Source organism: Hypomesus nipponensis, chromosome 9, assembly GCF_054491055.1.
Source record: "Hypomesus nipponensis isolate SF chromosome 9, ASM5449105v1, whole genome shotgun sequence".
In the NCBI taxonomy this organism is placed as follows: domain Eukaryota; kingdom Metazoa; phylum Chordata; class Actinopteri; order Osmeriformes; family Osmeridae; genus Hypomesus; species Hypomesus nipponensis.
This window is the reverse complement of record NC_140369.1, coordinates 2,559,028-2,576,138: the sequence shown is the minus strand read 5'-3', so window position 1 is coordinate 2,576,138 and position 17,111 is coordinate 2,559,028. Positions and strand designations below refer to the sequence as shown.

The following is a 17,111-nucleotide window of genomic DNA, read 5'->3' as shown; positions in this document are numbered from 1 at the left end:
TGTCTTTACAGTTTTTTTCAAATGCTTACACACCAATTCCTTACTTTTCACACAATTTCTGAAACCTGACACTCAAACACCAGAACCACACCTCAAATCTGCAAAACCATACGCACATTTTGGCCTTTGACTGAGTGTTCAATTTCATAAAACACTTTTTGCAAAACACAACACACAATTATCCACGTAACACACAAAAAAACAGGAAGCATCTTGATTTCCTTTTCAAACACAACCAATCCAATTGTACAGTGACTGTAAGAAGACATTCTGACAATTTTGTAGAAAATAGTATATATTACTGTATGCTACAGTTCATGGGTCACACACACACACCATTCTGTAATCACCTTTTTCTAAATTAGGTTTGATTTCTGTCCTACTACACTCTTTCTTTCGTACTGTGTAATACTGTATTCACAACCACAAATGCTTACAGTAAAAAAATAAGTTTGGTTTCAATCTTGTTTTTGTGTTTACCATGATTTTTCCTGCTGACCTACCCCCACTGCTAAAATAAATCCTAAAGAAAACACTGTCCCTTATAACAGAGGGAGAGAGGAGGAGAGACAGATGGGGGATGGGAGAGAAAGAGAAAGGTAGAGAGAGAGAGAGAGAGAGAGAGAGAGAGAGAGAGAGAAAGAGAAAGGTAGAGAGAGAGACAGAGAGAGAGAGAGAGAGAGAGAGAGAGAGAGAGAGAGAGAGAGAGAGAGAGAGAGAGAGAGAGAGAGGAGAGAGAGAGAGAGAGGGAAAGCAGAAAGAAAAGAGAACAGGTTGGTCAGTCTGGAGGTTAACTTGGTCTCTGGTCAGATTAACCGGGTCTCTGGTTGTTCACACACAGAGCTGCTGCATAGCTGTGGATCCGCCCGCTAAAGTCCTCCTCCGTCCCAGACAGACAGATGGATGGGCGGGGGGCGGGGGGCGGGGGGCGGGCAGGCAGGCTTGCACCATGGGATGAACAGACAGAAAGAGGTGTAACTGAGATTGACTGAGGAGGGTAAAGAAGTTGGAGCTACATTAGAGAGCAGGACAGAGACAGAGCGAGAGACCAGGAGAGAGAGTGAGCAGAAGAGAGAGAGCAGGAGAGAGGGAGAGAGGAGGACAGAAAGAGGGAGAGACCAGGAGAGAGAGGGGACAGGAAACCACAGGTATGTGCCTGATGGTGGGTGGGTAATGTGGAGGAGAGAGGGAGGAAGGGTGGTGATGATGCAGGGAGGGGGGAGAGGGGTACAGAAGGTAGGAAAAAGGAGGGAAAGGAAAGACTCCAGTTGCAACAGCCTCTCACCAGACCAGATCCACTTAGATCATCTCTCACCTGGACAACACTTTCCCCCCGTCCCTCTCTCTTGTTCTCCCTCTCTCTGTCTGTCTCTCTCTGGGTCTCTCTCTCTCTCTCTCTCTCCCTCTCTCTATGTCTTCCTCTCCCTCTCTCTGTCTGTCTCTCTCTGGGTCTCTCCCTCTCTCTCTCTCTTCCTCTCCCTCTCTTTGTCTTCCCCTCTCTCTCTCTCTCTCTCCCTCTCTCTCTCTGTCTTCCTGCCCCTCCCCCTCCCCCCCCCCCTCTCTTTATTTCTCTCTCACTCTCCCCCCTTCTCTCTCCCCCTCTCCCCCCTCTCTCTCTTTCTTTCTCTCTCTCCCTCTCTGTCCCCACCCCCACCATATTCTCTGTCCATCTCTTCTTCTCTCAGCTATCCGGTGGTGCTTAGTTGCTCTGTGTCAGGCGTGGCTGGGTTAGGGCTATAGGATTAAGCCTGGGCCGGGGTTAGGGCTAGGGCCTGGGTTAGGGCAAGGGCTAGCTACAGTAAGGGGCTGGGCTAGAGTTAGGGCTAGGGTGAGCTATGCTGTGCTACAGTGAGAGAGAGTGGTGTGTGTAGATTTTTTTTATTTCAGTAGAATCTTAATTTGGTGGAAGACTTTTTTTTTGTCTTCTTTTTTGTATGTGAAACTTTTTTTATGTCGAGCGGTGTGTGAAACTTTATTAAGGACGAAAAATGATGCCTGTATGAGGGAAATGTTTTAGATTGTTGCCGTCAAAAATAATTCCTGGCGAATGCGCTATAGTTGAAAGTGTGTACTTTTGCCATCTTTGGTAGATAGAGGGAGGGAGGAAGAGGGGGGAGCAGTAGGACTAGAGAGGGGACAGAGAGAGGGGGGACAGATAGAGGGGGAGAGAGGGAAGAGAAAGAGGGGGAGAGAGATGGGGAAGGAAGTCGGGGGGGGGGGGGAGAGAGGGTCCTAGTCTAGGGGTTATAAAAACAAAGGTAGAATTTAAAAACAAAGTTTACCACTGAAGGAAAACAACAGAGCTGAAAAAGCGAGGGAGGAAGGAGGGAGGGAAAGAAAAATGAACCAGGGGGAATCTGACTGGGGTTGGCTTGGACCCAAGGCTGGCCCCTCCCTCTTTCCCTCCCTCCTTCCCTCCCCCTCCCTCCCCCTCTGGCCCTAACACAACAGAATCCCCCCCCCACCCTTGCCACATCAGGCCCGGCTACATTAAAGCTGCCATTATCGTCTCCCAAGTCATAACAGCTGAGAACACCCACCTCGTCTGCTCCTCCCTCTCTCTCTCTCTCTCTCTCTCTCTCTCTCTCTCTCTCTCTCTCTCTCTCTCTCTCTCTCTCTCTCTCTCTCTCTTTCTCTCTCTCTCTCTCTCTCTCTCATTCTCTCTTTTTTTTCTCTCTATCTCTGTCTCTCCCTTTACTCCCTCCCTCTCTTTTTCTCTCTATCTCTGTCTGTCTCTCCCTTTCCCTCTCCCCCCCTCTCTCTCTCTCTCGCTCCCTCCCTCACTTTCTCCCCGCTCTCCCTTTCCTCTCTCTCCCCCTCTCTCTTTCTCCCCACCCACCTTCTCTCTCTTCTTTCCCTCCCTCTTTCTTTTGCTCTCCTTCTCCCTTTCTCCACATCTGTACCGCCCTCACCCTCTATCTCCCGGAGGTGTGGACCGGAGAGAGAAAGAGAGAGAGAGAGAGAGGTGGGAGGAGAGAGAGAAAGGAGCAGAGGGGAACTAAATACTTTCAGATGAGTTGTTTATATTTTCTAACTCATTCCATAGATGTGTTTTAGTTTCCTGTTAGCTGTGTGTGTGGAGAAGAATCTCTCTGAGTCACTGACCTGTAGAAAAAACGTCCAATCAGGTAACAGCTTTACAGTGAGGAGCTGAAATGCACCATGGGATTGCTATGGTCTAGCTTGATATAGAGGAAGAAAGAGAGAGAGAAAGAGAGAGAATGGGGTAGAGAGAGAGAGGGAGAGAGAGAGAGAGGGAGGTACACACTCTCTGACAGGACATTTATCTTGTCACACATGCACAGCATACACACATGTTCCCTGGAGGAATACACAAAATCTTACACGCACACACACACAAACACACACTAGCCTTGCAGCTACTGGATGGTGGTCTTGCACCTCCTGTTAGGAGACAGGTGGGGGGCTGTTTACTAGTGCCCCCCCCCACACACACACACACACACTGATATGTGAGCATGCTGTCACAGGAGGCATCCTCAACCATCAACACACACCTCAGTCATATGACATCGGTCATGTGACATCGGTCACATGACAGCTGTGTATCCTGCGGAGAATGCTAACCGACCCTGAGGAGGTCAGGGGTCGTAAGGTCACAAAGTCACACCCTAGGGGAATAGCTGCTTTAAGGGTTAGCCCACCCCTGGTGAAAGGTTGAAGGTGGGAGATGTTCCATGGATATTCATATGGTTGTTTCACATTCACAACCCACATTTTTTTTCCTTTTTTGGGGGTTTTGACAATAATAAACCAGGATTTACCGCCAAATAAAAATAAACCGCTCAAAAAGAAAATGTTGGCAAAGATTCATCGGAATCAAGATGAGGATTGACGTGTTTAACCATTGGAGAGTATTAACCGTAGGGGTTAAAAATGTAAATAAGAGAGTGTTTTTGTGTTTTAACTTGACTGGTGAACAATGTGATTCTCTATCTCCTACCTGGCCCCTGGTTGCCATAGGGATGGATCTGACCAGTCAGGAAGCAGGTCTCTCAGGGACAGGAGGGCTCAGCCAATCATGTTGTCTATGTCTTCAAGGTTAATCGTCTTAGAGCCTATCAGGGTGTAGAAACTCTTTCACATGACCTGGACGGCCGCCAATCACCTTTTGGCTTCTCCTGTGGTTGGTTTACACTAATCTGTGTGTGTGTGTGTGTGTGTCCAACAGGGTCCCAGGTGTGTGTGTAAGCTGAGGCCTTATGCCAGTGGACATGCAGCCACACCAGGGGCTGTACCACTATGAGTCCTCCCCCAACCTGCCCTCCAGAGGGTGAGATTCCCCTTGTCTCCCCTCATCCTCTCTCCCTCCTCTCTCCCTCCCCTCATCCTCTCTCCCTCCCCCCTCTCCCCTCATCCTCTCTCCCCTCATCCTCTCTCTCTCCCCTCATCCTCTCTCCCTCCTCTCTCCCTCCCCTCATCCTCTCTCCCTCCCCCATCTCTCCCTTCATCCTCTCTCCCTCCTCCCTGTCTCCCCGTCTCCCCTCATCCTCTCTCCCTCCCCCCTCTCTCCCCTCCCCCCTCTCTCCTCCCCCCTCTATCCCCCACCTCTCTGCCCTCCTCCCTCCAGAGGGTGAGACCTCTCTCCCTTCTCCCCCTCCCTCTCTCTCCTCCTCCATTCCCCCTCTCTCCTTGCTTTCCTCTTCCTCCCTCTTTCTTCACCCTCTCTCTCTTCCTTCTCCCTCACCCTCTCTCTCTTCCTTCTCCCTCACCCTCTCTCTCTTCCTTCTCCCTCACCCTCTCTCTCTTCCTTCTCCCTCACCCTCTCTCTCTTCCTTCTCCCTCACCCTCTCTCTCTTCCTTCTCCCTCACCCTCTCTCTCTTCCTTCTCCCTCACCCTCTCTCTCTTCCTTCTCCCTCACCCTCTCTCTCTTCCTTCTCCCTCACCCTCTCTCTCTTCCTTCTCCCTCACCCTCTCTCTCTTCCTTCTCCCTCACCCTCTCTCTCACACTCCGGTCATTCTCTCCTCACCAGCTCCCCCCTTCAACTTCAACTTTCAATTTTATTTATCCTTAAAAAGGAAATTAGTGTACAGCATGGGCAGTGTTGGGGTAGTTACTTGTAACTAGTTACAAGTTAATAGTTACTTCTGAAAATTCTAACTAGATTACTTTACTAGTTACTGCTTTTGAAAAGTAACTTCACTACTAGTTACTTTACTTTCACATTTTTTAAGCAAATGTCCAAATTTACCGCAAAGATACATGGACAAACGTCATGGCCCTTTCATCACTTTATTTTTCAATGTTCAATAAAGGGCATCTCTTATCCTTTCAACAGTGTATTGTAAATGTAAACATGTAAAACAAAATGACATATAAAACTCAGCCGTTCACTTGAACGAACATTAACCCAGTCCACACTGTCTGACCAAAGAAATATGCCTGACTTTAAAATCTCATTGAGTTGACAACAGTTGAAAGACACCTCTCGCCTGGACATAGAGTGTATATTACTGTAATATTTTTGTCCTTTCGAGCAACAAAGTTAAAATAATGAGAATATCGCCACTGGCTGAACCCTCATGTCTCCGTCTCATCCATTTTCCCACTTCCCTCCTTCTACGCCAACCAAGTATCAATTATGTGAAACAGGGTTGTCAATGTCTATGCACCATTTTTGACAGTCCGAAAAATCGGTCTCTGTGGCAATGGTACCCAGACAAGCAAGCACACAGGCGAGCATGCAAGCGCCACTAAAAGAGAACTTTTCGGACTGGCAAAAATGGCTTGCGTAACGCAGGAAAGCACGTTCCTGAGGTCTAGTAAAGTAGTGTAGTTACCAATATTTTGAGTGTAATGCGTTACTTTACTTTGTTACCTATAATAGTAATATCGTTACTGTAATCCGTTACTTTGTAACTCGTTACCCCCAACACTGAGCAGGGGTCAGAAACACAGACACCGCCAAATGCCAACAACATTACAAAACACAGGACACACAATTGCGACACACCTTCCCCCAAACCCAGTGTCAGGGTCCAATTGGGACAGGAGCCTCCAACTCTGCTACCTCTCCTCCTCCTGTCTTTCTTCTCCTCCTCCTTCTCCTCATCTTCTCCTCTCCTTCTCCTATCCTCCTCCTATCCTCCTCCTGCCCTCCTCCTGTCCTCCTCCTGTCCTCCTCCTGTCCTCCTCCTCCTCCTGTCCTCCTCCTGTCCTCCTCCTCCTCCTGTCCTCCTCCTGTCCTCCTCCTGTCCTCCTCCTGTCCTCCTCCTGTCCTCCTCCTCCTCCTGTCCTCCTCCTGTCCTCCTCCTCCTCCTGTCCTCCTCCTGTCCTCCTCCTGTCCTCCTCCTTTCCCTCTCTAACTCCTCCACTTCTCTCTCATCCGGGATCATCTGCTGTTCTCTCTACGTGCACTGTTTGGATGTTTCTTTGGATCAAAGCGTCTGCTAAAAGAGTCAAAAGGGAAAATGTGCTGGAAGCCTGCGAGGAGCCGGCTGTCCTGTCAGGAGCTGGGCTCTGCTCTGCCTCTCTAACAATGGGCGTGGAGATAGTTAGGTCAGCCCCTGTGTCCTCCCCTCCCCCTGCCCTCCCCTCCTCCCCCCTCCCATGCCACCCAGGTTGCTCGAGGCCTCTCCCCCTCCTCCTCCTCCCCCCCTCCCCCTCTGACAGCTGCTAATCACAGGCTGGCCAGCTCTGTGCAGCACAGCATGGCTGGAAACCCCTCCTCCGGTTACCCTGCCTGGGCTCCAGGAGAGGGAGAGAGAGAGATTCAGATTGAGAGAAAGAGGGGAACACGGGAGAGATAAGGAAAGGAAATGGAAGGTAGAGAAACAAGGGAGAGAGAAGAGGGGGAGGAGGGAGGGAAGGAGGGAGGGAGAGAGAAGGAGGTAAGGAGGGGGAGAGCGAGGAGACGGGAAAGATTGAGTGAGAGTGAGTGAGAGAAGAGGGAAGGAGGGAAAGAGAGCGGGAGAGAGAAAGAGGGGGGAGCAGGCGTAGTGGATTAAAGCGACAGTTTTAGTTTGGGTGGAACACACGTTGTTCTGAGAGAATGAGAGAAGCTGAAAGAGAGACTTAGATAGAGAGATGAATAACGTCTTCTCTACAGGGAGGGAGGGAGGGAGGGAGGGAGGGAGGGAGGGAGGGAGGGAGGGAGGGAGGGAGGGAGGGAGGGAGGGAGGGAGGGAGGGAGGGAGGGAGGGAGGGAGGGAGGGAGGGAGGGAGGGAGGGAGGGAGGGAGGGAGGGAGGGATAAGCAGAAAGAAAGAGGGAACAGAGGATAGGATGAAAAGAGGAGGGGAGCATTGTGAGTCAGTCAGAAGGAGGAAAGAACAAGTTTGATATTCAGGAGAGTTAGAAACTTCCAGCCAGCCCACTTCCTCTTCTCTCCTCAGAGCAGAGACGAGCCTGGGTTGTAACACAGCACCCCTTAGTGGACACATGGACACATTACACATTACAGCTCTAACCTCAGAACTTATGTTTGACTTTTTATTTATTTAGCAGATGCTTTTATTCAACGCGAGGATATGTGAACCTTACTGACCAGTACTATTGTATTTGTAATTTGTGGACAGGGGCTGTGATACTAATTTGTGCATGTGTGTGTGTGTGTGTGTATAAATGTGTGTGTGTAGATCTTCCTACAGTGATGTCTCTACCCAACATGGTCCGCTCCACAACAGCCAATCACAGGACTGCAGAGCCATGTACAACCCCATGACCCCTGGGATGAGCCCTGGGATGAGCCCTGGCCCCTGCATGGACCAGTACATGCGGCCCCCCCTGGCTCCTCCGCCCCTCAGTATGATGGCCCACCGAGGACTCACCTCTTCTGAGGGTGACTAACTCTCTCCTCCTCCCCACTTCTTGCCTATCCTCTCTTCCTTCCCTCCCTCTATTCTCTTTACTTCTCTCCTCCCCTCACCTCTCCTAACCCCTCCCCTCTCTTAACCCCACCCCCCTCCCCTCTCCTCTCCTCTCCTAACCCCATCCATCTCCCCTCTCCTCTCCTAAACCCACCCCTCTCCCCTCCCCTTTCCCCTCTCCTCTCCTCTCCTCTCCTCTCCTCTCCTCTCCTCTCCTCTCCTCTCCTCTCCTCTCCCCTCCCCTCCCCTCCCCTCCCCTCCCCTCTCCTAACCCCACCCCCCTCCCCTCTCCTCTCCTAAACCCACCCCTCTCCCCTCCCCTTTCCCCTCTCCTCTCCTTTCCTATCCTCTCCTATCCTCTCCTCTCCTCTCCTCTCCTCTCCTCTCCTCTCCTCTCCTCTCCTCTCCTCTCCTCTCCTCTCCTCTCCTCTCCTCTCCCCTCCCCTCCCCTCCCCTCCCCTCCCCTCCCCTCCCCTCCCCTCCCCTCACCTCCCCTCCCCTCTCTTAACCCCACCCCCCTCCCCTCTCCTCTCCTAAACCCACCCCTCTCCCCTCTCCTTTCCCCTCTCCTCTCCTCTCCCCTCCCCTCCCCTCTCCTAACCCCACCAATCTCCTCTCCCCTCCTAACCCCTGCTCTTGTTGTGTGTAGGAGGGAGCAGCGTCCCCTATGGGAGCCAGAACAACCTGCTCTCCTCCCACCAGGTGTTCCCTCATGGCCAGCCTGAGCACCTGGGCCCTGGAGACGGTAGGAGAGGACACCCAGTCTCACCTCCAACTGTGTCTCTCTCTCTCTCTCTCTCTCGCTCTCTCTTGCTCTCGCTCTCGCTCTCTCTCTCTCTCGCTCGCTCTCACTCTCTCGCTTGCTCTCTCTCAAACCTCCATCTGTCTCTCTCCTCTCTCTCACCTCCATCTGTTTACCTCTCTCTCTCCTCTCTCACCTCTGTCTACATTTGTCTCTCCTCTTTCTCTCTCTTGCTCTGTATCGCTCTCCTCTGTCTCTCCTCTCTTTGGCTCTCTCTCCTCTTTCTAACTTCATATGTCTCCCTCCATCTCTCCCTCTCTCTCTCTACTACATGAAGAATCTTCCTAATTCTCTCTCTATTCTTACAGTAATCATCTCCTCTCATGTCCCTCCCTCCCTCCCTCCCTCCCTCCCCCTAACCCCCCCCCTCCCCCCCAGGCTCCAGGTTCTCCACCCCCCGCTCCATGCTGAAGCTGAGTAAGAAGCGAGCTCTGTCCATCTCTCCTCTGTCGGACGCCAGCGTGGACCTGCAGACGGTGATCCGGACGTCTCCCAACTCGCTGGTGGCCTTCGTGAACGCCCGCTGCAACCCTCACGGAGCCAGCTCTTACGGACACCTATCAGTGGGCGCCATGAGGTCAGGACCAGGGATGGGCAGGACCAGGGCAGGACCAGGGCAGGGCAGGACCAGGGATGGGCAGGACCAGAGATGGGCAGGACCAGGGATGGGCAGGACCAGGGCAGGGAAAAGGGGCAGGGACAGGGCAGGGAAAAGGGGCAGGGACAGGGCAGGACCAGGGATGGGCAGGACCAGGGATGGGCAGGACTAGGGATGGGCAGGACCAGGGCAGGGAAAAGGGGCAGGGACAGGGCAGGGAAAAGGGGCAGGGACAGGGGTAGGGCCTGAACTAGGGCCAAATCCAGACTAGACCAGACCCAGAACCCAGATCTATATGTATGAATGAATGACTTGACTTCCTCATAGCGTTGTCCTCTACTCTCCTGCAGTCCTTCGGTGGTTGGTTACTCCAGTCCCATGAACTACCAATCCCGACCCCAGGGCTCCATGTATGGGGGCGGAACCCCGCTAAGCCACGCCCACGGGCCATGCCACGCCCCCCGCCTGCCCCCCCACAACCCCCGGCTCCACGCCCCCCCCAAGCACGGCCTTGTAAGACCCCCCCCTCCGCTACACCATACTAATACTATACTATACTACAGCACACTAATTCTATACTATACTACAGCACACTAATACTATACTGTACTACAGCACACTAATACTATACTATGCTACAGCACACTAATACTATACTGTACTACAGCACACTAATTCTATACTGTACTACAGCACACTAATTCTATACTATACTACAGCACACTAATACTATACTACAGCACACTAATACGATACTATTACACTACATATTAGACTACAATAATACTTAACTATATTTACATTTAAATTTATTCATTTAGCAGACGCTTTTATCCAAAGCGACTTCCAAGAGAGAGATTTACAAAGTGCATAGGTCACGGACAATAACAACAAGTTTGCCCCAAAAACATTTTGGGTAGCCAAAACATGAAGCACACATTGTGAAAAACCAAAAATAAGTGCCAAAGGGAAGAACCATAAGTTGTTAAGCAAGTTACAATTAAACAACATGAATCGCTATATATTACACTACAGTAATACACCATACTAATACCATACTATACTATGGTGGTGTGTGTGTGTGTGTGTGAGCAGATGAAGACAGAGCCAGTGTTGGGCAGTGTGATGGACGGCATCAGCATCAAGGGTCTGGAGGACAGATCTGAAGGAGACGTGGCCAGCCCCTCGTCTACCGGCACACAGGTATCAGCACAGCACACACTACCAGCACAGGTACCAGCAAAGCAGACATATACCAGCACAGCTACCAGCACAGCACACAGCTACCAGCACAGCACACAGGTACCAGCACAGCAGACACTACCAGCACAGCACACACTACAAGCACAGGTACCAGCACAGCACACACTACCAGCACAGCTACCAGCACATCAGACACTACCAGCACAGCTACCAGCACAGCAGACATTACTAGCACAGCACACCACACAGCTACCAGCAAAGGTACCAGCACAGCACACACAACATCAACACAATACACTACATCATACATCATACATACCAAACTGACCTAAGGGATCTGGCTTAAAGTCACTTGAACTGAACTGACTTGTACTGATCCAAGAAGAACTGACCTGAACTGAACAGGACAAAACTGAACCAAATTGAACTGAACCAAACTGAACTGAACCAAGCTGACTGGCCTCGTTCCCAGGACCCTCTGCTGGGCCTCCTGGAGGGGCGGGACGACCTTGACAAGGAGGACGGCAAGCAGGAGGCCGATGCCGTCTACGAAACAAACTGCCACTGGGAGAGCTGCAGCAAGGAGTTTGATACCCAGGAACAACTGGTGCACGTAAGGAGGGAGAGAAGAGAGGATAGGGGGGGAAGGAGGAGAGGGGGATGGGGGAAGGGAGGGGAGAGGGGAGGGGGGAGGGGGGGAGGGGAGGGAGGGGAGAGGGGGAGGGGGGAAGGGGAAGGGAGGGGAGAGGGGAGGGGGGAGGGGGGAAAGGGGGGAGGGGAGGGGGAAAACCGTTTACAGGACTGATCAAACTATAATACAGTGAGTTAACAGAGTTCTCCCACTGTTCTCTCTGTTCTCTCTGGGTTCTCTCTCTGTTCTCTCTGGGTTCTCTCTGGGTTCTCTCTGGGTTCTCCAGCACATCAACAACGAGCACATCCACGGGGAGAAGAAGGAGTTTGTGTGTCACTGGCAGGAGTGCTCCAGAGAGCAGAGGCCCTTCAAGGCCCAGTACATGCTGGTGGTGCACATGCGCAGACACACCGGGGAGAAACCACACAAGTGCACTGTGAGTACAGACGCCTGGTGCCAGGGTTTGTGTCTGTGTTTCAGTGTTAAACCTACATCTGTGTTTGTGTTTGTCAGTTTGAGGTGGTAAAATAGCCTGTGTCTCGCTGTGTATGTGTGTGTGTTTCTGTGTTTCTGTACTGTGTGTGTTTCTGTGTGTGTGTGCTGCAGTTTGAGGGCTGTAACAAGGCCTACTCCAGGCTGGAGAACCTGAAGACCCACCTGCGCTCGCACACGGGAGAGAAGCCCTACGTGTGTGAGCACGAGGCCTGCAACAAGGCCTTCTCCAACGCCTCGGACCGCGCCAAGCACCAGAACAGGACACACTCCAACGAGGTACACACACACACACACACAGAGAGAAAGAGACACACACAGAGAGAGAGAGAGACACGCACACACACACATACACACACACACAGAGAAAGGGACACACACACACACAGAGAGAAAGAGACACATAGAGAGAGAGAGAGAGAGAGAGAGAGAGAGAGAGAGAGAGAGACACACACACACAGAGAGAGTGAGAGAGACACACAGACACAGAGACACGCTAAAAGGTGAGGGGGGAGACCAGGAGAGACCAGGTGAGGACATGTTCAGATGTCCCTGTCCTGGCGGAGTCTCCTCACACTTCCTGTCCCCTGGTGTGCAGAAGCCGTACGTGTGTAAGATCCCCGGCTGCACCAAGCGCTACACGGACCCCAGCTCCCTGAGGAAGCACGTGAAGACTGTTCACGGGCCCGAGGCCCACATCACCAAGAAGCACCGCGGAGACACAGGGCCCCGGGCCCCTGGCTCAGCACTGACCCCCGGGGGCCCGGGCTGTGAACTGCTGCTGGAGAAGGAGGAGAGTCGCAGGGAGGACTGCAAACTGCTGGCCCCGGAGAGTGCTCTGGTGAGGGCTGTGTGTGTGTGTGTGTGTTCTGGTGAGTGGGGGGGAGTAAGGAGGTGTGTGTGTGTGTGGATGAGCATGGGCTTCTGTAGTCAAACCATCTATCCCTGTTTTTTTCTCATCTATCTCTCTTTTCTCTCCCTCCTCTCCCCCTCTCCCTTTCTCCCCTTCTACCTCTCCATCCCAACACCCCTCTCTCTCCCTTCCCTTCCCTCACTCCCTCCCCCTCCTTCCATCTCTCCCACTCCCTCTCCCCCTCCCTCTCTCCCCCTTCTCCCCCCTCTCCCTCTCTCTCCCTCCTCTCCCCCTCTCCCTCTCTCCCCCTTCTCCACCCCTCTCCCTCTCTCTCCCTCCTCCCCCCCTCTCCCTCTCTCTCCCTCCTCCCCCCTCTCCCTCTCTCCCCCACCCCGCTCTCAGAAGTCCCAGCCCAGCCCCGGGGGCCAGTCGTCCTGCAGTAGCGAACGCTCACCACTAGGAAGCGCCAACAACAATGACAGCGGTGTGGAGATGAACCTGAACGCAGCAGGCAGCCTGGAGGACCTGACGGGGCTGGAGGAGGGGGCTGGGGGGGCCGGGGGCCCTGGGGGGGCCGGGGGCAGCGAGGCCGGGGGGGGCATGGCTCTGAAGAGGCTGGAGAACCTGAAGATCGACAAGCTCAAGCACGTTCGAAGGCCCACCCCACCTGGCCGTTGCCCTGGCAACAACAAGCTGCCCACACTCACTGGTAAGAGGCCGGGGACTGAACGATAATTATGGGATGGATCGAAGAATGAAAGAAGAATGAAAGAAATAGAAATATACAGCCTGACAGACAGACAGAAAGACAGATGTAGACAGGCAGAGAGAGAGAGAAATGGGGGAGAGAGAGAGAGATGTGTTTTACATTTTTCTGATTCTATTTATAAATCAAAAGTGTCCCTGTGATATACATCCCTGACTAATCTCATCCTCTCCTGTTCCTTGATCTTCCTCCTCTCCAGGTCCTGGAGACATGATGTCCATGTGTGCCCCCTCCCCCCTCCTATCAAACCGCCGCGTCATGGAGCTGTCCAATCCCGAGCTGGGGGGCGGAGCCGGCGGCATGTCCTGTCCAACCAGTGACCGGAGAGGGAGTGGCACCAGCAGTCTAAGCTCCGCCTACACGGTGAGCAGGAGGTCATCCATGGTGTCTCCTTACCTGTCTAGCCGGCGATCCAGCGACGTCTCCCAGATGGGCGGGGCAGGGGGGAGTCACCTGCTGGGGCCCGACCAGGGGGGGGCGGACCCCCTCTCCCCAGAGACCCGCCGCAGAGGTGGCCCCTGCCACGGGGGCAGCGGGTTGCCAGGTTTGCCCAGCCTCACCCCCGCCCAGCAGTACAGTTTGAAAGCAAAGTATGCTGCGGCTACGGGAGGGCCCCCTCCGACCCCCCTGCCCAGCATGGAGGCCCCGGGGCCCCCAGGGAGGAGGGGGGGCTTCCTGGGGGAGTACCAGAGCCAGCCCCTGCCCCCCTTTCTCCCGCAGGGTGGCCCTCGCAGACACAGCGGCAACACGGAGTATGGGACGGGGGTTATCTACCCCCACCTGGCGCCCGGCAACGCCACCCGGCGAGCCAGTGACCCCGTGCGGTCCGCCGGCGACCCCCAGAACCTTCCCAGGGTGCAACGCTTCAACAGCCTCAACAACGTGTCGATGATGGGGCGAAGGAACGCCCTGCAGCACTGCGGCTCCGACGCCAACCTCTCCCGCCATCTTTACTCCCCTCGCCCGCCCAGCATCACTGAGAACGTCATGATGGAGGCCATGGCCATGGAGCCCCATGGCCCCATGGAAGCCAGGGACCACAGTATGATGCAGCCTCCGGGAGAGAGGCCCTTCCTGGGCTACCAGCAGCAGCAGCAGCAGCAGCAGCAGCACCTGGGCGCCCCTCTGACCTCCCAGCTCTCCCCCGGCCACGAAGCCCTGGGCTGCCCTGACCAGGGATACCAGAACCAGGGTGGGGGCTTGCTCTACCAGGGGCAGCGTGGAGGGGGCGTCGGCGGGCAGATGGGGGCACAGGTGGGTCCTATCCAACCTGAGAGCATCTCCAGCACCCTGCTTCAACAGGCGGAGTACGGCATGAGCAACTGCCAACTGAGCCCCTCCGGACCTCATTACCCCAGCCTGGGGCAGGGCGGGGGGGCTGGGGGGGCCAGCCTGGGGCCCTGGGGGGAGCCCAGCCCTGTTCCGAATCCTGCCCATGCCATGCAGTACCAGGACCAGGGGATGCAGACTCAGGTTTCCTTCAGCCAGCAAGGTGTCTATCCCAGCCCTGACGGAAGCCACAAGCTCACCATCAAACCAGAACAGCAGTTCCACCCCTCACTGGGAGGGGGTGACACCTGCCAGAACCCCAAGCTCCACCAGAACCATCCCCAGGCCCCCCAGCTGTACCCCAACCCCAGCTGTGACTTCCAGGGCCAGATGGAGCCCCAGGGGCAGCCGCAGGGCTCCTTCCCCAGCACGGGAGGCCTGAGCCTGGGCTTGGCCGAGGGCCGGAGGTCCCAGACCCCCATGATGCAGGTCAAGGAGATGATGGTGAGGAACTATGTCCAGTCCCAGCAAGCTCTGATGTGGGAGCAGCAGCAGGAACAGAGGGGGGTCCCGGGGGGCCCAGGCGGGGGCAAAGCTTCCCTGACCGACTCCAGCATGGACATGGGCAACCAGCAGGCTATGATGCAGCACAGCCCTCAGAACCAGAACCTCTACCCTGGCCAAGCCTACCCAGCCTACACCAACCAGAACCTGATGAGCCCCACAGCCCAGGGGAGAGGGCCTGTCTCCGTGGCCCAGAAGGAGCAACAGCTGCTGGGCATGTCCGGGTCCTGCTACACCCCTGACATGGTGGTCCCCAGGCCTCCGCAGGGCCGCAAGCCCCTGAGCCGTCAGAACAGCCTTCCCCAGCAGGGGGCGCCCTACCTGGGCAGCTCCCCACACCTCAGCCCTGTCCACTCCACCTCCAGTCCCCGCCGAGCCGTCCGACTGCCCCCGGTCCAGCAGAACCACCTGGAGATGTTTCCCCCCTCCAACAACAACAACAACAGTCTGTACTACTCCAGCCAGCAGATGGCGCACCAGAACCCCCAAACCGGACCCTGCCTGAACCAGCAGAACCACAAGTCGGCCTCGCTTGCCTACCCCGAATCGGGGCCCGTCTCCAACGCTCTGGAGAACCTGGACCTGGACAACGCCCAGATTGACTTCACCTCCATCATCGACGACCCTGACCCCTCCTCCTTCAGCCCGGTCCCGCCCCTCCTGCAGCAAGGCTCCGCCTCCCAGGGGTTGTCCAGGCTAACCACGCCCCAGACCTCCCTCAACATGGCGGTGGGGGACATGACTTCCATGCTGACCTCACTAGCCGGGGAGAACAAGTACCTCAACACCCTGTCGTAGACGCGGTAGACAGATTGTACCTTCACAGTACACACAGCAAACAACTGGACCTGAACTGTTACAGCCGTGTGATACCCAAACACCAAACACGCTGCTTCAGAAACATGATACCTGAACACACAGTCTTTTACGTCCAGGGCCTGAACACAGTAGCTTACTCCTGGAGACATACAGTATTAATCTCTATGGTCTTAGAGAGGCTAACTTGTCTCTTTCTCACACAAACACACACGCACACACACATAGAACCTAGCCTGTAGGTACGTTATGGACACGCCCACAAACCAGCCTTCCTTCCTTCAAACCAAGGGGCCTGGCTCCTGTGCCCATTACAGACAGACAGACTGGCTGGATGACAGAGAGTTCTCCTGTCATCCAGCCTGGAGCTCATCCCCGGGCTCTGCCCTGCCTGGCCTGGGAGGGCAGAGACGCCCTGCCATGCCTGTGTGAAGAAAGACACAAAGAAGCCACTTGTAAATAATGAATTTCTTTTAAATCTTCTATATATATACAGAAATATGAAAAGATTGTGAGAGTAGAGTTCTGGGGAGCTCCGGAGTGTTCTGGAATTGTTCTGGGAGAGTTCCGGAACAGTAGATGAGAAAAGAAGTATCTGAAACCACGACGACTGCTACAGCCACAAACCATCCATACTCATCCAGCAGTGAACTAGGTACCAGCAGTGAACTAGGTACCAGTTATGGACATGCAAACCAGGTACAGCTGTGTTCCAGCTACCAGCAGTGGACTTGCACACTAGATACCAGCAGTGGACAAAGGTACTGGCTGTGGACTAGGTACCAGCTGTGTTCTAGGTACTAGTTGTGCACTAGGTACAGTATTTAGTGGACAAAAAGACGTACTAGGACTAGATATCTCATGGAAGTACCAGGTCTAGGCAGGTATGGGTACTAGCTAGGAGGGATAAGTATAGCTCAGTGGTTAGAGCATTCAACTGCAGATCAAGAGGTTACAGGTTCAAATCCCTCCCTGTACGTCACATTGGATAAAAGGTTCTGCTAAATGGATACATTATTATCATCTGTAAAGTAGGTACCTAGAGGACATAGCAGGATTAGTATAGCTGGGGTGGAGTGGGGTGGGGTGGGGTGGGGTGGGGTGGGGTGGAGTGGCTAGACCATGAAACGTCAATGTGAGGTGTTGGGGTACAACAGGAGGGTGTTGGAGTACAATAGTCGCCTGTGAGTATTTGATGATGATGATGATGATGATGAAGAGAGTCTGGGTCTGTTTCAACCATGACGAGTCATCATAGCTGGACACTTGCAGGTCCGACCATCTGAC

General features: G+C 54.0%; 1 protein-coding gene across 1 annotated transcript; it reads left to right on the top strand.

Moving 5' to 3' along the window:
* The first annotated feature begins 4,191 nt into the window (after window positions 1-4,191).
* Window positions 4,192-16,883, top strand: gli1 (GLI family zinc finger 1). The gene is made up of 12 exons (XM_084705953.1): window positions 4,192-4,294; window positions 7,600-7,802; window positions 8,480-8,575; window positions 9,011-9,209; window positions 9,581-9,743; window positions 10,326-10,433; window positions 10,906-11,046; window positions 11,351-11,500; window positions 11,671-11,835; window positions 12,155-12,397; window positions 12,812-13,118; window positions 13,375-16,883. Exons 1-12 carry the CDS (start codon window positions 4,224-4,226, stop codon window positions 15,804-15,806), a joined length of 4,278 nt encoding a protein of 1,425 aa, XP_084562079.1. The 5' UTR covers window positions 4,192-4,223; the 3' UTR covers window positions 15,807-16,883.
* The last annotated feature ends 228 nt before the right edge of the window (window positions 16,884-17,111 follow it).

What these genes read in the sequence shown, in the direction of transcription:
- gli1 (XM_084705953.1), top strand. Translation starts at nt 4,224, where the DNA reads ATGCCAGTGGACATGCAGCCACACCAGGGGCTGTACCACTATGAGTCC. An exon ending in CCCAGGAACAACTGGTGCAC is followed by an intron (nt 11,047 to 11,350) that starts GTAAGGAGGGAG and finishes TGGGTTCTCCAG; the next exon opens with CACATCAACAACGAGCACAT. An exon ending in AGAAACCACACAAGTGCACT is followed by an intron (nt 11,501 to 11,670) that starts GTGAGTACAGAC and finishes TGTGTGCTGCAG; the next exon opens with TTTGAGGGCTGTAACAAGGC.